At 33.1% G+C, this 23,299-nt stretch overlaps 1 protein-coding gene across 1 annotated transcript in view; it reads right to left on the bottom strand.

Annotated features, from left to right (window-relative positions):
- Positions 1 to 23,299, bottom strand: part of LOC140432655 (uncharacterized) — a 101,250-nt gene that overhangs the window by 61,248 nt on the left and 16,703 nt on the right. The window contains exon 2 of the mRNA XM_072520690.1: positions 21,835 to 21,895. Coding sequence (XP_072376791.1) covers positions 21,835 to 21,849 — 15 coding nt within the window. The 5' untranslated portion in view covers positions 21,850 to 21,895. The remainder of the gene's footprint in view (positions 1 to 21,834; positions 21,896 to 23,299) is intronic.

Genomic DNA, 23,299 nt, shown 5'->3' with positions numbered 1-23,299 from the left:
CGTGATCTGACAAAAGTCTGGAAATGCCCACGGTTCGTAGACTTACTACGGTTGCCTCTTCCGACTAACCAATGAACATTAAGCCCGAAATTACGTCACGAGAGTACAGTAATTTGAATCTTAACATTGTTAATCTTCGTTTTTATGTCTTTGATGTGTGGAAAATAGTAAAGATAGTTATGAAATAAAGATGTCTAGTGGATTATAATACCTAATTATGGAAAACTGTTGATATGTAGGCAGTTTGGTACTAAAAATTAATCAGAACCGGTTGTTAACGTTTATCCAATGTTAATGCAGTATTTACGTAAATCTAGGACTTCAATCTCCATTTTACTCCGAAAATTTGTCGCGTATACTGAATTTCCATCAATACTGGATTAACTATTAAATGAATTACCGAATTACATAACTATTTTTTCCATTTTTTTAATATCTTTCCTACACACTACAACCTGTGCCTGGCATTCTAAAATTTTATCAACATTATTATTACGTTAATACACAATGAAATTTTAAAGTTTTAACCTAGCTTATAAAAAGATACGAAGACAATAGGTACGATGTATAACTACAATAAATAACGTTTCTTCGATAATTCAAAATAAGTTTTTATAGAAAACAACACCAAAATTTCAAATACAAAAATATAAAGTAAACTGAGATATTTAAGAAACGATACATAATAAAGCAAATACTAAACAGAAAGATAATTACCACGAACAAACTGTGATAATAAATGGGTTTTGTATTCTTGTGTACTCTGGTGACGTAACTCAAGCATCCCCACCCCAATCGGAAGAGGCAACCGTAGTAAGTCTACGAACCGTGGGAAATGCTTAATTATCTCGTAAATGAATAGTCCGAATTGTGCAAATACCGAAATACCCCTATTCTGTAATATTATGGAGATTTCAAATTTTATGCTTGCAAGGTTACCAGATTTTCATGTTGCGAGAATAGGTGTATTCCTGTTTTGTATAATTAAAACCATCCATTTAAGATATAATTAGGCATTTCCTTTTGGTACTCTCTGTCTAGAAATAAATTATAGACAAGTTTGGTGACACACAGCAACCTAGCTTTAATTGTTTATTTGTGGGAAAACTATTTGAAATCTAATTTTCTATTAATGCATATCTTTGATAACCCATAAATTTTTCTCAAAATTAGTTTGATAATAAATTGAATTATACCACTATTTTATTATATTTATGACGTCAGAGTATCATAAATTATACCATATTTTTAAGAGATAAAAATAAGTCGATTTGGCCTAAGTTACCTATATGAAATATAAAAATTCAAAAATTCAAGCCTCTATTATCCAATAACTCATTAAATTTGGAAATCCGTGAAAAGTTTACAAGATGTTACGTGTGGTCTGTACTTTTGTATGGATGTGAAACTTGGACTTTAAACGCCGATATCATGAATAAAATCGAGGCGTTTGAGATGTGGTTGTATCGAAGGATACTAAAAATTCCATGGACTAGCAGAACCAGAAACGAAGAAGTTCTTCGAAGAATGGGACATCAACGAACTCTATTAAATATTATTAAGAGGCGTAAACTAGAATATCTTGGACATATAATCAGAAGACCAAGATATGAGTTCCTTCGGCTAATTCTCAACGGTAAAATCGAAGGAAAGAAATGGATAGGACGGAAGAAACTCTCTTGGTTGAGGAATTTGCGGCAGTGGACAGGTTTGACAGCGGACCAATTGCTACACGAAGCGCAAGACCGAGATCAGTATAAAAATATTATAAGCATGGTAGTCGCCGACGTTCCGTAGGGATATGGCACTCTAAGAAGAAGACCTATATCAAAAAGTACATCCAAAAAAGGTAAGAGCTGTTAAAGTTACAAAATAAAAACCGAACTTTTTAATATAGCTCCAGAAGAGTTTAGAACTTTTTTATGAAAACTTGTAGGTATTAGAGTCTTCTTCTTCTTCTTCTAATGGCGCTACAACTCTTTGTGAGTCTTGGCCTGCTTAACAATGTTCTTCCATTCTGCCCTGTCGGATACATTCCTTCGCCACTGTATGATGTTCATGGTTTTAAGATCCCTGTCTACGTCGTCTATCCAGCTTTTACGGGCCTTCCTCTTCTGTTTCCTTGGGGCTTCCATCTCTGGACTACTTTTACAGCTCGATTTTATGGCATTTATTCTAGGTGACCAAGCCAGTTTAGTCTTTATGACTTTACAAATCTAACAATATCTGCGCTCTGTATTATTCATCCAGCTCGTGGTTCATTTTAATTCTCCACGAACCATATATCCAAATATCTTCCTTAGTATTTTGCGCTCAGTTGATTTTTATTAGTGGTTGAGAGGGTCCACGTTTCACATCCATATGTGATCATTGGTCTAATTACTGTTTTGTTGTCCGAGATATTGCAATTTCCTCTTTTTTTATTGTATTTTCCATTTACCTCTCTCTGCTTATTCCCCTTAACAGTTCTGTATTCGTGACTCTATCTACCCATGGAATCCTTAACAATATTCTAAATGGTCAAATTTCAAACGCGTTAAGTCGATTTATTGTATTCCGGTTTAATGTCCATGATTCAGCTCCATAGTAGAGTACACTGTGAACATAGCATTTAATCATCCTTATTCTGATAGCTACTGACCTACAAGAAATGCAAACCATGCTTTTAGAACTACATACCGAATCTTCTAAAATAGGACTGAAAATGAATTTAAACAAAAAAAAATTCATGCACTCCGAAGACACCGTGACAATAATAAACGATAAAGTTATAGAAAAAGTTGAAGAATATATATACTTAGGACAAAAAATAATACTAAATAGGGAAATTCAAACTGAAGAAATAAAAAGAAGAAGAAAGTTAGCTTGGGCAGCTTTCGGTAAACTGAACTATATACTCAGAAATCAACAAATTCAATTACATCTTAGATCTAAAGTTTTTGATGCATACATTATTCCGATACTTATGTGCCGCATAACTTATGCGGCACAAACATGGACAATTACAAAAAAGAATATGAATATACTTAGAGCCACTCAACACGCGATGGAAAGAGCAATGCTAGGTATATCACTTAAGGACAAGAAAACAAACACATGGGTAAGACAGAAAACCAAAGTCACCGATGTGGTGCAAAAATCATTAAAGTTGAAATGGGAATACGCTGGACATGTAGCTAGGAGCGATCTAAACAAATGGCACAGATCAATTTTAACCTGGAGACCATACCAACACAAAAGACCTAAAGGCAGACCTCCTATGAGATGGACAGATGATCTGAAAAGGACTGCCGGGAAAAATTGGCTACAAGTAGCGTACAATAAAAAACAATAGAAAGGAAGACTTGAAGAGGCTTATGTTCAGATGTGGACGTGAATGGCTAGACGAAGAAGAAGAAGAAGAAGATTCTGAGCGCCAATATCAGATCTTTGCTGCATAAAATCTTTTTCATTTTCACGAAGTTGGCACGTGCACGTTGCACGTGTTGGTATTGATCTAGCAGTACATATTTATTATCGGGTGAATTAAAGCCATATTTACGTACCTATATATGTATGTATTTATATCTTTAATAATAAATAGGAATTGTGGTACGATTTTCGCTTATTTTACGTCTAGATGCTGCCAATTTACGACGTGACGCAAGAGGTTTTCGTGGCAAAGCTTTCCAATTGAGCCCAGTTTCGTCTACAATGTAAACCTTTTGGAGGACGTAATTTTCTTCCTTTATTAACTACTTTAATTTAATTTAGATTTAATTTGCTGCTGATCAATCAGCTCAGTTTTTATGCTTATATTTGAAGCTCATGAATACCATGTCTCGACTTAAATCGTCTTAACTAACCGGTGCTTGGTTGAAACTTTGATAGCTCTCTAGGTTTTTTGTTGAATTGAACTGCTTTCACACAGAATCAGATCAGAAATAGGTTATATTTGTGATTTTTTTAAGTAAACCACTTCATATACAACATCATCCAAATCCGTGTTTGAGGCAAGTTTCATCGTTTTACGACTTGTGGATCCGTCAGAAGAGTCAAGCTGGGACATAAAGTTACTTAGATAAATACTTGATAAGCGGTCGTTTGGTTGATCGACGTTCGGATCATCAACGCTCTACTGTATATGTTTTGTATTTGTGTTATTGCCAATAAATCATAAATAGCAAAAATACTTTTTCTCGATTTTTCTAGATATTTAGAAGGGTGTCCTAACCGTTCCTCCAACTTTTTTGTAGTATAATAATATTTAATTAAAAGTGGGAAGTCAATACAATACAAATGCCAAGTTTATTATTCGAGTAGTCAAATTATTTTTCTGAAATGATAGATATACACTTAGTCTTGGGTAAGAATAACAACTATGGAAATATTTATTGTAGCTACCTTTTTAGTCATTGTTTTATTATGTATTTATTATGTGGTCTTATATATATTATTATGGAATATCTTGTACATAATTAAATTAAATTGATAATTTTTGTGCATATAGACTCAACGCTACGTAGAATTCATTACTAAATTTCGTTTTTCTTTTACCAAAATTAAAATGTTTGTGTGTAAATTGTGATTTCACAGTCGAGTAATAATTGTCATACGAAAAACCACCGACATACGTGCTCACATTGATTAGAAATCTTAGAATTATCACTTTAAAGTAAAAGTAAAAGTAAACTTATACTTCTAAACCAGAATCAGACAAAAAATAATAGCGAGTTTATTTCATTCCAATGGTAAACAACCATAATTGTCAAGAGAGTTTCATTACTCTGCCAATGACCTTAGAGAATGCTTGAAGGTATTTGTAATATCTTCAATTGTAATTAAGCAAATATGTACTTTCGTAAGATAAAATCTTCTCATTTTTCTTATTTATCATAATAGTCTACATAGAAAAGATCCAAAATTTTATAGTTTTTCAATTTTTAACAAACTGTTTTAATAAACCGTTACAAATTGAGAATATTGCCAGTATTGTATTTAAATAAAATACTTGCCATCATTTTTTTTTTATTACTTTGTAACAAAAACTGTATACTGTTGTAGAAGTACATGCAGAAGTTATTCTGTGCGTTTACGATGATATGCTTTAATGCATGGTAAGATATTCTTACAACATAGCTCATTTACTGCTGAACATTAGTTGTGTTCGTGCGGAGCCTATCTCTGACTTCTCCAGGACTTGTCAGTGATAAGATATCAGTAGATTTTCAGCGCATGCTTGAAGTTAGACTCATCCACGACAAGATGACCTCCGCGAACGACAGTTCGCGCGTTCGCGGACAGTTTTCTGACAGTTTTTTTTAAAGGTGTTTGATCTCCCAAGTGAACCAAGCGTCTTTACAACTTTGACGGAAGAAGAAGAGTTATAGTATAAGTGTCAATTATCTTTAGTTTATTTTTATACACATCATTAAATTATTTAAACAGGCAAGAAAAAATAAATACTTAATTTACTTTCTGATAATTGTTGATTTTAGAATTACATGAATTTGTAGTGGTGAGATCCACTGAAGAAGAGCTCCACAGATGGTCTCATGGAGACACTATATTGTTCCTTAATCTATACAAAAGATTTAGGAAGATGGTTAGAACACTACAAATGAAATCTATGAAAAAAATGTATGAAGAGATCCCAAAAGAAATGAAGAGGCAGACTGGGAAAAATGTAAGCCTACAACTAATTGCGACTATCGTTGGAGAGTATTGGAGAGAGTTTTTAAAAAATATATTGAAAATTCAAATAAAACTGGAGCTGCCAGAAAAGACTACGAGTACTTAGAGGAGATGAATAACATATTTGGGGGGGGGGGAAGAATATTTATCCAGAAGTGCTTGTGTCCATAGAGACGGTGAACGCATTAGTGGAACCCTCCCAAGGCGAAAATAGTGCCGACGAAAATGTAACTGGTCCATCAAGAAAAACTGCTTTCCAGCAAATATTAACATTTGTTGATCTGGTGAAAGTTGGAAGATGGCCGTACTCTCTTAGACTACAACATTCAAAAAGAAAATACCCTACATTTAGTATTTCGTCTTAAAGGAGGTATGCAAATTTTTGTTAAAACTTAACTGGTAAGACCATTACTCTTGAAGTAGAGCCTTCAGATACAATTGACATTATCAAAGCCAAAATTCAAGACAAAGAAGGTGTACCGCCAGATCAACAAAGATTAATCTTTGCTGGGAAGCAGTTGGAAGATGATCACACTCTCTCATACTACAATATTCAGAAAGAATCTACCCTTCATTTAGTACCTACCAGATCAATAAATTTATGTAAATTGTATGGAAGTATATTTATAAGTAAAAGATTTGATTTTTTTTAATTTATTGTATATTCTACCCCTAAACATAATATGGGAAAGAAGCATTTTCAAAGTTGGTTGAAACCTCCTTACAGAGCATTGTTCATGAAAGCAAACTGATAATAAAAAAAAGATGAGGTTCTTATTGCCTATAAAATTTAAGTCACAAATTAAATACTCAATGTATGCGACCAAGGAAATACTTATTACTGCAGGTTAAAACCCAAAATTAAAAACGAAACAATAAAAATTGATAATATAAATCAACCTCTCCTAAATTGAAAACACCGCAAGTTTTAACAAAAATATATTTAAGGTAGCATAAAAGGTAAGTCATTCATAACAATATTTCTTTTTTCTAAACCATTTTGATCATCTTGGAAATTATCCTCAACAATTTCATCTCTAACTACATTTTCTTCAAGTATGTTCAGCTGCTCTGGCATTATGAAATTGTCGTCAAAAACAATATTGTGAAGAACGGCACATGCTCTTATAAAATGAACTACTTTTCGAATATTTCTTAGTTTTAGATGATATAATTTTCTAAATCGTTGTTTCATAATGCCAAAGCAATGTTTAACAACATACCTGTTTTTTGATAAAAGATAATTGTAGTTTCTCTGTCTTGTAGTAAGGCGGCCAGTGTCCTTAAAAGGTGTTAATAAATTTGGTAGACAGGAAAAACCACTGTCCCCAAGAATGTATTTGCGTCCGCATTTTTCGGGCAAGGAATCATATAAAGGAGAGTTTCTTAAAACCCTGCTATCATGAACAGATCCAGGATAACCTACAAATATATCACGTATTGTACAAATGTATCACGTATGTATTTTTTTTTTATAAAACATGTCTGACCCAATGTGGAAAATAAGATGCTCATAATCATGGACAATCACGAGAGTGATTGTCTATTAAAATTATAAATTTGGCTTAAGAGAATGGCGTAGTCATGTTTACATTATCTTCTGATACAAGCCACAAGAACAAGCTATAGCTCAGGAACGTCACCGACTATTTAGAACGTCGCATAATGTTTTGGAAATGCTTTTCCTATGACGTTTACGCCTTCTAACATACAAGTTGGTTTTAAAGTGATGGGATAATGACCATTTAATGATAATACTTTTAGTAAAAACGAGTTTATGAGATCTTTTGTCACAGATAGACTTCTGCTGGATAGGAAAACTGTTGAAAATGCGTCACCTGTAGCTAAAAGAGATACTCTATTGTCACCAGAATTTGTTTGACTCTACCTAAAGGCCCTGCCAAGAAAACCAAAGTCTCGAAACAGAAAAGGCAAGTCTATGGTATTAAACGATACACCTAAAAAACAGGAATTAGATGAGCTGGCCGCAAAGAAAAAGCAAAACCGAAGTAGAGAAATATGGAGAGACTGGTAAAAAGCGATTTTGTAAAAAAAAATATTGAGAGACTAGTTCTGAGGAAGACATTAATCTAACCTTAGAAAGCGATGATGATCGATGTGCCCGTACAAGAAGAATATAATTGTGTAAGATGCGGAGTAAATTATTACACTACAATAATGACAGAAGACTGGATTCAATGTATAATTTGTCGCTTTTGGGTCCATGAAGATTGCATCAGTTATGGAAATTACTGTCAGAAAAGTCCAAAAACGACTAAAACTAAAGATGTGTTCCAAAGATTACTAAATGTTCTTAAACTTAAAAATATAATATTACTAGTTGCTAGAGTATTATATTATCAGTATTGTTACAAATGAGGAATATTTATCAAACATGTTTTTAGTTTTGTAATTATTATTCCTTTATTCTAAAAAAAAGTAAAAAAAAATAAAATTCTTGTATAAACATAGGTATAAACACCACTGTCTCAAAGTATAAGACGTGATTGTACCTTAGGACAAAATCACAAAAATATTTCTCATTTTTTTAATATTGAAAAAGGTATTTTTTAGTAGTTTTATGTATGACTGTTTATTAATATTATTATAAAGATGTGATATGTGAAAAATCAATATTTCAAGCTAATTAAAATAGTTGTGTAGTATTGAAGAAAAGTGTCGTAATGTACAAGGATCTTTCCTACTGGTCGAATACACGACCTTCTGTAATTAAATGTGTTCTGTTATCAGCATTTTAAAACTTTTTCCTGTCTGACCTATATGTGAGGCGCATAGTGCAAGAGTGGCCTAACTAAAAAAAAATGATATTTGAGCGTAAAAATAATACCAAGCGTTAGTATTTGTATTAATCTATCGTGTACAATAGTGGCCCACATCGATTTGATTAAAATGCTGGTAGAGGAATGATCAAGGTCACTTTGGCGTCATGGTACAGTATTCATTGTACCATGCTTTGACGTATTAGGATTTGTTGACAAATGGTCTTGCAGTAATAGCCCAACGTTCATGACTGTCGATGTGTTTCAGTTTCTCGTGTGGACTAGTGGCCTATCTTTTAACCTTAAAATTATTATTTGATTTTTAACAGCTCGTGTACGCTTTAATTGTTTGTCTTTAGTTATTTGTAAGTTGTATTATGGATATTCCATCCACATCAGGGAAATATATTATCCATATCATTTTCTTAAGTAATTATTAAAAGTAGATATTTTGGAATAAGGTGTTAAAAAGTATATATTAATTATTGTAACTTATCTCTTTCAGGCAAAAGCAATAATACCTTTGATGACAATTATGTCTCTAGTATTGATGAACCATATGCAGATTCAGGTTCCAGTTACAATCCTTCTGATATGGAAGAATCATCAAGTAAAAAAAGTACAGGTATTTTATAGGTATTTTATTATTATTATAATCGTTTGCGAGAAACTAATATACTTTGTTTTAGGTGAAAATGAAAATGTATTGGTGACTGATGAGAATTTACAAAGCAATTTTCAGTCTAACGATATTGCAAATCCTGGAGAAATGCTAATAAGTAAGAAACGTGGTTTTGCTAAAAATTTGCAGATAAAAGTCAATGGCAACGTAATATAAGAAAAAAATTACGAAATAGTGGATGTGAGTATACAAACATTAAGGTTAATGTAGTTGCTGCCAAACAGTTTGATGTATCCGACTGTCGTTGTTTTAAAGAATGCCATAAACTCATTACTCTTCAACAGCGTGAAACTATGTTTAAAGATTTTTATGAACTCGCCAATTATTATGATTTACAGCCATCGTACTTTTGTGGCCGAATCAAACTTACTTCAAAATTAACCAATACTGCTCAAAGTGACTCCAAAAAATACACAAGACAATATTATTTGACAAGAGAAACAGGGCTAGATATTCCAGTTTGCAAGGAGTTTTTTAAAAAAGTCTTGAGGGTTTCAAATGGTCGGTTTTGCATGCCTACAAGTGCTTTGCGTAACAAAGAGCAAGATGGTACACCTTCTAAGGATAAAAGAGGAAAAAAGGACCCTCATAATAAAACAAGTCAGGAGAAACTTGACAATATTTTTTATTTTATTTCGAGGTTCCCAAAATATCAGTCACATTATTCTAGAAAAAAAATCGCAATCTTTTGTTATTTAGCTCCCACTTTAAATCTGTCAACTGTGCATTCCTTACACAAACAAGAAACAAGTGTAAGAGTTGTACAAACAAGAAAGAGTTGTAGAAGATGTGGCGAATTTGAACAAAAAATAAAAACAGAAACTTCTGAAGTAACTTTTTCAAGTTTAAAGTTAGAAAAAGAATTGTTTCTTCGAAAGGCAGAAAGCGCACGTGCTGTAATGGTATTGGATTCGGAATTGGGTAAAATAGCTAAAAAAGGATGTCACTGTAATAGCGTTTGATCTCATGTCTACATTACCTACACCTCATCTTTCAACTGGGGTATGTTACTACAAAAGACAGTTGTGGACATACTGCTTAGGTATCCACAACTTTTCAAGTAATCAGGCCCACCTGTACGTTTGGCATGAAGCCATAGCATCTAGAGGACATCAAGAGATTGGATCTTGTATACAGCATTATGTTAAAAACTAAGTTAACACGTCAAAATGTTTAGTATATGTATACGTTATGTATAGTGACCAATGCGGAGGGCAGAATAGGAACATTAAAATGTCTCTATTTTGTAATTAAATTATACAAAACAAGATATCAAAAGCGCATCAAATTGACCAAAAATTTTTGGTGTCGGGGCATTCATATTTAGCCTGTGACCGTGAACAATTTTAATGATATTTATGTATCCGGAGATTGGACCAGAGTGATTAGGACAGCCAAAAAACAAAAATCGTTCTCAGTAGTAGAAATGCCCGGCAACGATTTCGTGAGTAGTGTTCCATTAGAGAAAACCATTACTAATCGAAAAAAGACTGTCGAGGGTGAATCGGTGAACTGGTTAAAAATGCAATGGTTGCAATACTCTTTAACTTTAACTGAACCACTACAATTGTATTATAAAGAATCTAACAATCCAGAGGTTATTTTTAAACATATAGACATTACGAAGCGCAATACATCTACGTTTATTGCAAAAGTTTCTCTTTTATACACAAAAGGCAGAAAGCAGCTAAATTTAGCAATTTATAAGATTTGTTAGTGTATTTACATTACTTTTATAACAATCTAAATGTTAAAAATTTAGATAAACTTATACAAAATAATGGTGATGGAGAAGATAATGTGTTTTACGCTATAGAAGATTCCGAGCAAATGATGGATTAAATGTTTATAAAAAAATTAGTTAAGGGCATTGGTTTGACTTTTGTTCATTTTTTGTATACAAGTATTGTAAAAATATATTTTATGCAAAAACGCACTTTATTTTTTTGTATTTATATAATGTTAGTGCAAGAGTGGCCTACAATTTTTTTTCCAAAAAGATTTTGAAAATTTTACTAACATAATTTAAGGTGTTGAAATTGAAAACTAAGGTTAATAATTCTTGGAGAAACAGAGAGCGGTCAAATGGAATAAAACTTAAATCGTCTTTTTCTCAAAATCAGTTTTTACCAGTTAGGCCACTCTTGCACTATGCGCCTCATGTATGACATGGACATATACCAAGAACAACTTTGAGACAGCCAAAGCAAGATTCTTCTTCTTGTAGTGCCTATCCGTTTCGGATGTTGGCGACCATTATGGCAATTTGTATTTTGCAAACTGTTGCTCTGAAAGATTTGCGGTTGTTTTCCTTCTACGTTTTCTTGCAGAATTAATTGTAGCAACCCATATCTTTCGCTGTTCCTCATGATGTGACCAAGGTATTCGATTTTGGCTATTCTTATTGTGATTAACAACTCTTTTTCTTTTTGCATTCTTAATAAAACGTCCTGGTTGATAAAGCAAGATGGATAGAAAAATTAATGGATAAGACGCTAAACTAAAACGATAAAAGACTTCCAACGTACTCTAAAAGTAAAATTGTGAAGGGCTGAAAGTAACGAAAGTTTCAATAAAATATAAAAATACATACTTTTAACTTTGATTACTTTTGATAGTTTTTCAAGACTTTTTTTAAATAATTCTTATGTAGAGATTCAGAGAGCATATTTTATAGATAAAGTATGTAAGTGTATAAAATCTAGGCCAAACATCCTTCCCACGAATGACTCAAAATAAAGTTGGAAATCTGATAAAGTGAAATTGAAAGTACAAGTACGACATGGATGTTTCTATCTCCGATTTTAATAGCGACAGATGGGCAAATAATAATCTGTCATAAAATAAATACGAAACGTCAATCTTTAATTGCACTCCATAACTACTACCATAAATTAGCCGAATAAACAGAAAGTGATAGCGATGCGGAATATTAAATGATGTTAATGTAAATCATGGTAATTAAAAATAAATTAATTGGAAATTCAACACTAGTCGTTTTTAATCTCTACGAGTAGAACAAGAAGTGATAACAGCGGTCATCAAGATTAATTTCTTCTGGACTAGCCGCAGGAAAACAAAATATCTTAGATTAAACAATCATTGTTATGTAGCATCTGTATTTGTTTAGAAAATGTACTATAAGAGAAAAAATATAGAAGAAGAAAAATGCTATACAAATACTTTATTTAACTACAAAATTTTAGATTGGTAGAGATAATGACACCATTAAACAATATTGATAATTTTTGTTGGAAAAGCTGTTTCGTCGTGCTTTCCCCTCTTATTAGGAATTTATTGAAAAATTGTAAAGCTGTTGATGTTTTTTTAAGAGTTTAGTGGTGGAGTGTTTTACAAAAAAAAGTTATTGACAAAAATTGTAGGCAGCTTAAAACTCAACATTTAACAATTAGTTACAATCTTACAGGATGTTCCATAAGATGGTGGCAGACCAAACTTATGTTTTTTTAAATGGAATACCCTGTATTTTATTTTAAATTTGAAATCTACTTCATTTCCTTCTTCTTCTTAACATGCCATACACCAAAGTGCGTAGGCGACTATATCATTACTAGAATTCTGTTCTTGGCGGCGTGACACAGCTCGCCTGTATTGTGTATTCCTGTCCATTCTTTAATATTCCTTAACCAGGATAATTGTTTGCGGCCGGCTCCTCTCCTACCTTCGATCTTCCCTTGTAGGATTAACTGTGATATTTCATATTTTGCTCCTCTCAATATGTGACCAAGGTAACCAATCTTGCGTTTTTTAATCAATTCAAAGAGTTCTCTTTCCACGCCGGCTCTCTTAAGGACGTCATCGTTTCGAACTCTATCCACCCAAGGTATGCGCATCATTTTTCTCAATGACCACATTTCAATTGCTTCAAGTTTGTTGATAGATGTTTTTTTCAAAGTCCACGTTTCCATGCCATAAAGCAAGATGGACGATATGTAGCACTTGACCATTCTGTAGCTAATGACCATATATTTCGTTTTCAAAATGTTGATTTTGAGGCCATATTTTTTAACCTATGCTATTCACCCTATCAAGTAATAACTGCTGATCTTCCAAATTATCAGTTATAATCACTGTGTCGTCCGCATAGCGTAGGTTGCGTACTTCATTTCCACATCACAAAAATGTAAAGTTTTATTATGTTATACCGGGTATTTAAAAAGTTCTAACCAATATTACCTGAAAATCGTATCAAGTTTAACTCCCTGTATAATTAAAAAGGAGTATAGGAACATTGATCTATTGCAACCATAGTTTTTTAATAATTGTTGAAAATTATAAAACATATTCGTTTTTATAATATTCGTTAAATCAAATACAGGGTAAGTCAAAATACAAGTATATTATTTTCTTGGTAATTTTAAATAGAACACCCTGTATTTTATATTACTTTTATGAAGTACTCCATATACCTAATGTTATCAGTTTTCTAGATAATTTTTATTTTTCCATCAAAGTATTAATTTGGTAGATATTTTAACGAGATCAACGTTTTGGTTATCTTTTCCAATGCGAATCTCATGATCTAAGTATTTATAGGCTATTACCCGGTCTATGGATCTTGTTCCTAAGCATATATCTTCACTGACTGAAGATAGAGCTGATTTAAAAGTTCTTTAGCCTCTTCTACCCTATTAGTTATTAGCACAATATTATCTGCAAACCTCAGTTGGCTAAGCTTTGATATGGTGTTCCCCTGACGTACTTCACGTTGTATAGGGAATCTCTGACTTTCTTGATCTGACGATCACCCATTCTAACACTTGCTGTTGCGTTTTGGTATATTATATTTATAAACCGATAGTCAATTCGGCATTCTGTTAAGGCAACATTTTTTGTTAATTTATGGTGTCAAAGGCCTTTTCATAATCCCAAGTATTATAGCTCTGGTTTGTTTTTTAACCAGAAGGAGTTATTCAAATTTACCGCGCCGTAATGGTTGTTTGTAATTGACCCAACCGAAGGCAAGTTTACACTAAATTATGACATTTTGACACTAATGACCTTTATGAAATTTTAAAATTCAAAATTTATATCGACGATTTTTTGTATTTTCTGCGTTATTCCTTAAATTTTTAGATTTTTCATTTGCATTTATATAAAAAAACAGTTCCTTTCAGAATTATTTAGCGACGTATTAGTGCACCATATTATTTGCCGTATCACAAGACTCTTACACACCAACATCTATAAAAATTGTGAGAGATTTTTCCGAGATAATTGAGGCTTTGCATACTTAAAACTCACTATGTCCTATATACAAAGTCATTTTCCTTTGATATTTGAAAAATTCTGAATTCTGAAATATTTCGAAATGGATCTTGCCGTTTTTATTACATACAACTACATATATAATGATATACATATATGTTATATCTAGGATCCTAAAAAGTGCTACAAAAGTATCTAAAATAAGGAAAGATATATCGATAAAGAAACTTTAGAAATATATTGTTACTTTAAATCCTTAGTATCTTCGTAAATAACTACAAAAGCATTTTAAAGACTGTATTTATAATGACTAAGAAACAGGAAATGTTATACTAGATGAATTTCACTTTTTCCTAAAGAATTTTCCTCCTTCGTCGCATCTTCGGTGCACCTAATCGTAAAATCTGATACTACACAAAACGACAACAGGAAAAAGTCGTAAAGATAACAATGAACTTCGAAGAAAACTCTGTTTATTCCTTTAAAAGTATGTTGTTTGCTTATTTACCTGTGACACGTACATGAAATATTGCAGTTACGAGACAAATTAGTAGGTTATGTTAACACCTCACGATTTCATCGGCGACGTGAAGTTCGAAAACGAATTCAAGTGAAATTATATTGCAAATCGCAGGAAGAATGTTTATTGACAATTGCGTTGCTTAACGTGTGAGTCAATAAGAGAAAGAGTGTCTTTTGTCAAATCACTAATAGTAATATTTAATTACTGGTAATATTCATACCGAGTACTGTATTTGCATAAAGACCGCAACATACATTTTAAACTAATATATATATATATATATATATATATATATATATATATATATATATATATATATATATATATATATATATATATATATATATATATAATAGAAAAAAATCTCAGCAGTCGAAACCAAAGAGATGATGCTCAAAGGTTTCCAACATCATGAAAAATGGTTTTAAAGTAAAAGTCAAAAATACATCAGACCACAAGACCGACTATCCGACCAATCTCAAGAATCCTTGCGGCTCTATAAATTAAACGAATCAACCAGAAGAGTCAACAAATCTCACACAAAGTCTAAACGACGGAAAAGTATCTTTAGGCATCTTTCTCGATGTTCAAAAAGCCTTTGACCAGGTCTGGCATGCTGGACTGGCCAAGAAACTGTTGAACATCAGCCTGTCCCTTTCATTCGTTAGACTTATCCACTCTATGTATCTCATCGTCTAATCACGGTAAAGGAGCGGGGTCACTTCTCTGATTCTTTTACTTCTACAGCAGGAGTACCATAAAATTCTGTGTTGGCTCCCATATTATACATAATCTACAACAGTGACTTCCCCAACCCTTAATACACTAACACAATTACTTAGCTCTACGCAGATGACACAGCTCTCGTAACAACATCACGAGATGTAGATGTAGTACTTGAGTTTGCTCGAAATCACATTAACCTGGTCGACAGGTGGTGTCGGAGATGGAGAGTAACGCCCAACCCAAATAAAACTCAAATGATTCTGTTCAGACATTCACATCGCAGCAGATTCATTACACTCATAATATCCGAAAGACACAACCTTAGACACTGGGGAGACCGACTACAGGTTCGTGACCGGATCAAATACCTCGGTGTAGTGTTTACTCAAACACTGAACTGAAGGACCGATGTGGACATAGCCTGTAACAAGGCTAGGAGCAGACTCGGACTACTCAATGCTCTTTGTGGTAAATTCGGAAGAACACATCCACGATCACTCATACACATATAAAAAACATTTATTAGGTCGGTCATCGAGTATAGATCTAATATCTATATTATGGTGCCCGACCATCTCATACAAAAACTGCTAGGATTGGAGAGGAGAATCCTGGGTAGAGTAAATAACAAGCGACACGATTACCCCTCCGCCCTCATACATCACCTGTCGAACATCCAGCCCATTAATGAGAGGCTTTCCTCTCTGAGCAGGAGTTACACAATCAGCACCATCCGCGGCCAAAACGTTAGAGCAAAAAGCACCTTAAAAACTACCTGCTCATCCATCGGCAATGTATTCAGAAGAAAACCTAACCCTCTATTATCGTCTTCGCAATTAACTTTTAAATGCTCACTTCGAGCCTGCGTAGACAGGGGGATCCTTTTTTCTTTTGTTTCCCGATCTTATTACACAACGATACCTGTCTATTGAAAAAAATACAGCCACAGCTGCCCTCACGCGATCGCATTTCAACACATTTATTAATTACAATTTGTAATCATATACATTCACATATATACTAATTTATTTTTTAGAACAATAATTTCTGAAAAGTACCGTTTAACCAATGCCCCTTTCGCCTCTGATTGTCCAACTACGCTCCTCAGACCACAAGTCAAAACAAAACACCAGTGGAACTACGAAGCCAGAAAGAAGCAGCCAACACAAAAAAACAAACCACGTTCTGAAGAGGTGGAAAACCTACAGGACAAAAACAGGACAACAAAACTCCAGATTCAAAGAAAACACCCACAGCGAGTATCAACTGACAATGAATTATAGAAGAGTCAGTTAACTGATCAGCGAGAAGCGCTACTACCTGACTTGACAATGGTAAGTGCGACCTTGCCGAAACGTCGTCAAAATAATGGTTTTTGTCAAAACCAAAATTATTCAATGCGGAGTCAAACCCGGAAAACTACAGAAAACACATATAACTCTTGCGAAAATTTCACGTTCAGTTCATGTTGGAGGTATAAACTAATTCATCCCTACCGTTTCTCGACGTTATCATATAGAAAAGTTCTCTTTTTATCTCTAGTTTAAAACAAGCCTTCATCCAAAACGGTTACCGCGAAAATCACATTAATAGGAGCATCCGCAGACATCAATCTCCCACTCAATCTCAACCTAAAGACTAAGACCCTCATCATACGAAGTTTTTCTGCCCTATATCAAAGGTGTCACTGACAAAATCGACAAAATTCTTAAATTACGAGAAATAAAGACAATATTTACTCCAAAACAAAAACTTTTATCTCTTGTCCGATCAATCAAAGACAACATTCCAAATGAACAACACGGAGTTTATGAAATTCCTTGTACAGACTGCCCCCGATCCTATATAGGCCAAACAAATCGTAGAATCCAAAATAGAATTTATGAACATTCCCTTTTTGTTCGCAATTCCGACCCAATTTCAGCTCTAGGTCAACACCATCTTCATACAAGTCACAAAATAGGCTTTGAAAACTCTAGAACCATAGCCTCCATCCCCATAAACCAAGAATTATCCGAGAAGCCATTAAAATTAAAAAAAGACCAAATTGTCTCAATAAAAGACTTGACAGCATACGGTTACCTTCGACTTGGAGAGCTCTCATATAGAAAACATCGTCCGCTCCACCCTTCAATCAAAATCCTACTGTCAGAACCAAACCTGTCAGTCAACTCCCGCGCCAATCTTTACGCTAACCACCACGCCAACCACCACCCAAACCACATCACCATCGACGGTATAAATGAGTCGTCCTCTATTCCCAGTAAGAGTAATGCATCGGTTAGTGATCAGTGTAGTAGTGTCTGGGGACTCGGAAAACTGAGACCTCGAGAGTTCTGAATAAGACATCGAAGAGGATGTCGAAAGCTCAGCGCAATGATAATCGACGCGGTTCAACCCGGAGAACTGTTGAGTTTATTATTAATTCCAGTAATAGTATTTATCTTACGACATAACCTAAGACACGACTTTAAATGTATAGACGTGCATCTTCCGGTAAACTCTAACTTTATTATTATTGTGATAACTCTGTGAATTTTAGTATGACAGAATTCTGTTCTGAGCCAAATTAGATCATGGATGTCGTGGTTTCTCGCTAATCTCGCAGCAGATGCGAATAAGGTAGTGTTTGATTGATGCGCTCATTTAATGTGTTGTTTGGAAAAAGACAGTCAACCGTCGTAAAAATTAAAGTTATACGACAGCTTCGTATGAAAGATTTGAACACGTTTGAATTATTGGCTGTATAACGATCAGCAAGGAGAACTTTCACTTTATTCCCCTCAAAAATAGGGCGGACGTAAGAACTTAATAAGATCTTTAGAAAGACATATATGAAAGACGTATATAAAAACCTAGTATAGTGATCTAGTAAAAGATGAAGTTAATCCATATGGTTAAAACAATATAAAGGTCGCATTTTTTACTATCATGTGACCAGTTTCAATGTGGCTATAGTGAGAATGATTTTTTTTACCAATTGTATACCAAAGTCATTTGATATGAAAATACTCTTTCTGTTTTTTAGTTTTTTGTAAAAAAGTTCACCCTTTTTAAATGTACGTTTGTCAAAAGATAGTGCTATTAGTTTGTTGATCCTCTTTTAGGTAGTGGATGGTTATAAAATTAACTACTTGTAGTAGGTCCTTGGTATTGTCAAAAGATTCCAAAACAGGGTTCTTCATCCATTGGTACTTTTATTTTAATATGTTCTAATGGCTTATGATCTGTAATTACCTGAAACTTTGGCGCTATTAGCTAACGCTGCCAATAACGTAGCGCTGTTCGTATTGCGAGACACTCCAAATAAACTGTTCTTTTCTTTGTTTATGATTGCGTAAATTTTTTTAAAAAAATAGGCCACTGGTGCAACTTACCATTGTCTTGTATCTGTTTCAAAACTGCTCCTAAAGCACCTCTGTAAATAAAAACGTTATTTTCTTTGGGTCAAACATTGACAAACTTGGACTTTGACAGAGGTATTTTGTAATTTAAATGATAGTTGTATCGCATTCATTTGTCCTGTTTTATTACATATAAGATAATGGATGGGCACAAGAATTCTCGTATCATGTGGAATATATGATAAAAATTTATTTTTCCCAGGAACTGGCGAATATTTTTCTGATTTTGAAGTCTGGGAAAATGTTTAATAGATTTAAAGTTATCATGATGTGGTCCAACAGAATTGTGAGCTAAAACTTACATAAGTTTTGATAAATAAATACTTCACAGCAAACTGAGCGAATTTACATTTTGATAGGTTTAGCAGAAACCCTTCGTGTCTGAGTACACGAACTAATTGTTCTATGTGATGGAGACGTTGTTCAAAATCAGAAGAAAAGACTAGAAAAGACATTTTAAAATTTTGGAGCCTTTATTATGATGTCCTCGATTCGAGGGAACGGTTGCGATTCCGGTACCAAAATTTTGTTCAGTTCACGAAAATTAACACAAAGCCTAGATTGTTTTCCCTCCTTCTTTATTATACGTCAAGGTGTGCAGCAAAAGGAGATTCAGATTCCTCTATCAGTCCTGCTTGAAGTAACATGGATATTTAAAATGATGAAATGGTTGCCTATGTAAGCACATATTCATGGGAAACAAGTCTTCTACTCACAATCAGTAATGTGTTTTTATTAAAATTGAATGTGACTTGGCAGTCCTATCATCGCACCAATGTAACAAAAAACAATACCCTATACCCTAAAACATAAGATCTAAAATCAACCTTTTATAAATTTTAAAGTTTATCACTGTCAAACCAAAAAGGGGTAGCGACCGTGCATGTGCTCAGTAATGTGAAGTTATTTTATTTTATTTCATATTTGTATATATATATATATATATATATATATATATATATATATATATATATATTTATATTTATAATATCCTTAGTTTCTTGAGGGACTGAAGATGCTGTAAATGTCTGTAAACAACCAAACCGGTAGCCCAATCCTTTTTTAATTTTAATAAAAACCTATTACGGATTGTGAGTAGAAGACTTATTTCCCTGACATTAATGGTTGAGTTTCAATTTCATCATCCAAAATGGAACATTGATAAGGCTTCTTTGAAATATATTTATTTTCTAACAGTAAGCTTCTTGATTTTTTACTTCTCCGATATCGTACTTGTGTTTTGCAAATATCGATAAGTTTTTATCTAATATTTTAGAAATTTGTTTGATTTTAATGTTGTCTAAAAGTTTTCATCATCATCCTCACTGGCTCGACACCCCTTTTTGGGTCTTGGCCTGTTCCAGGATTCTTCTCCATTCTGATCAGTTTCGTGCTTTTTTTCTAAAGTTTTTTATTTTTAAGGTTGTTATATCATTTTCTATTTGTTCTAAGTATCTCAGTTTCGGTTTTCCTCTTGTTCTTTTTTCTACTGGCATCTGTTTGAATATTTTGTTTGATATTTCGCCTTCTTCCATTCTTTCTACATGTCCCATCCAACGTAGCCGTCCTATTTTAATGAATGGTATAATATCCGGATCCTGGTATATTTTGTATAGTTCAGAGTTGTATCTTCTTCGCCATATTCCGTTTTCTTTTGTGCCCTTATATATGTGTCGCAAGATTTTTCTTTCGAAGGTGGCTAACAACGTTTCCTCTCTTTTAGTAAGTGTCCAAGTTTCTGAGCCATATGTGAGTACCGGTCTTATTAGGGCTTTATATATTTGGCATTTTGTCTTTCTTGCGACGTTATCTGATCTTAGGTGTCTAATTAAGCCATGATAACATTTATTTGCAATAAATATTCGCCTCTTCACTTCCTCCGTAACGTTATTATCAGACGTGACTAGGGATCCCAAGTATATAAAGTTTTTTTTTTACTTTAAGTTTAAGTTTAAAAGTTTTACTTTATTTAAATAGTCACAGAAGTTTTCTTGAAAATGTTTTGAACTTTGTACATTTCGATGTAGAATATTAAATTTTTTATCTTGTAGTTATCGTAACTATTTAATAGCAATTGTCCCAGCAATAAGTCAAATAAAAAATTATCATTTTTAATCACATGGGCATCTATTTCTTGTGCCATTTTATGAATTTTCATTTCAATAAACTTTATTTTATTATAACTTTTTTGCACACCACTAATTATTCCAAATGTTTGTCTATTTAGGTTCAAGTTATTCTTCTTTTATTTCTTTGTAACGTTTCTATAGCCCTTTAAATTCCGTTTAACAACTTAGAAATGTTTATTTTTACATAAATTTGGCATTACAAATTAAAACGCCAAAACAAATATGAAACGTAATTCTAATCACAATTAATTGGGGTTTAATCCCGTATAAAATAATATTTAGTCTGTTCATTGACTCAACTGAAAGTCGAGGAACTTTATTCTTAAAGTTTTAATAAAATAAATGGCGCACTCTCTAAATAGTTGTAAAAATTGTTTAAATATTATCCTACTATGACACGTATGTTAACAAAAAGTAACGGTTACTTAATCAGGAAGAGGAAATGTCCTATGAACCCGCATCGACACTGGTCAAAAGTTTCACTTTTAAAGTTTATTTACTCAAAGTTTATTTAAATGCTATCGTATCAGTTACGCAATTAAGTACTTACTTCCTTGAATTATGTAGTATCAGATAAAGAATAGATTCTTTCGGTTCATTAAAATACTTGTAGGTATTGTAGTCACAAATCATACAGTAATGGTTCAATGGCTTGTACTCTAAATTTATTAAAAAGTTTTATACTCACCCTATGCCTAACCATATCTATCTTCTAATACTTATTCAACCAGCATTATCCTTTACATATCCTAAAAAAAGAGTATAAAATATAGTTGCAATCAAAACTGTTAAAATATTCAGTTTTACTATAGGAAGACTATAATAAGAATAAAAAAATCTTACACATGACCAACAGGAAAACGAAATAACAGTATTAGACAAATGTTGTATAAAAGTAAGAAATTTGTTAAATAATAAAAAGCTGTAGTGGCTATACAAAATTATTTTAATCAATATAGAAAGAAATTAAGGAGGGACCAAATAGCAACAATAAAGCTTAATATATAAAAAAATAATAAAAATATTAACCATATTAACTCTTTCAAAAGGATAGAATTAAATAGCTCATTTCCAACAAAAGTCACTTGCCGCCAATCAAAAATTTTCATTACTAGGAATAAAAGATGCATTTTTTAATGTTTATGAATGTTTCTTTTAAATTTGTTAAATACAAATTAGAAAACGACTTCTAAACTTGTTTTCATTGACCAACAATAGAATTCAATTTTTATTCAAAACAAAAATCTTAAAAGCTGGATAAGCTATTATAGTTTATGAGTAAATCTGTTTTTCAATTTTCTAGGAACCCGAACTAAAAACTATTAGTTAAATAATTTTCCACCACACTACTTTCAAGGCCCAAATTGAGACAGTTATAGCACGTGTCAGCTACACGTGCTGTCGGGGGTTGCTTCCGTGTCTGGGACCAAACGCAATATAACGTTTGATAACTGGTGCACTAGTCGTGATCTCTGGGTGAAGTTGCGTGAGACTCATAATGTAACTGCAGTAGGTACTATCAGAAAAAAATAAGCCTGATTTGCCCATAGAATTCCTGCAAGGAAAAGGAAGAAAAGTTTTTCCAGTATAATATTTTAATTTCAGAAGGGATACACTATTCATTCGTATATACCAAAGAAAAGAAAAGTTGTTTTACTTATATCTTCTCTCCACCATGATACAACAGTAACAGATACTCATAATAAGCTGCCTGAAATTTTTTCCTTTTATAATTCGACCAAAGGCGGAGTTGACGTAGTAGACGAGCTATCTGCAACCTATAATGTAGCACGCAACTGTCGTCGCTGGTCTTTTTTCTCTCTAATGAATACTGCAGGAATCAATAGCCAGATCATTTACAGACGAAACAACGATAGTCCTCACATTGTTAGAAGTCTGTTCCTGAAGAAACTGGGATTGCAATTGATCGAAGAACATCAAAGAGAAAGAATGAGTAACCCTAGATTATCTAGAGAGTTGAGAAGCAGTAGTCGAAAGATTTTAGGTAAAAATTCCGAACCGCCTGCAAGGAAGAGGAAACCTAATCAGCAGGGACGATGTTCAAAATGTCCCAGAAATAGAGACAGCAAAACTAGATACGTTTGTGAGGCATGTGAAGTTTTTTTGTGTTTAGAACACTGTGTGACATACTG

This window comes from Diabrotica undecimpunctata, chromosome 1 (assembly GCF_040954645.1).
Source record: "Diabrotica undecimpunctata isolate CICGRU chromosome 1, icDiaUnde3, whole genome shotgun sequence".
NCBI lineage: Eukaryota > Metazoa > Arthropoda > Insecta > Coleoptera > Chrysomelidae > Diabrotica > Diabrotica undecimpunctata.
Note: the sequence above shows the minus strand (reverse complement) of the source record. Positions and strands in the feature narration are given on the sequence as shown.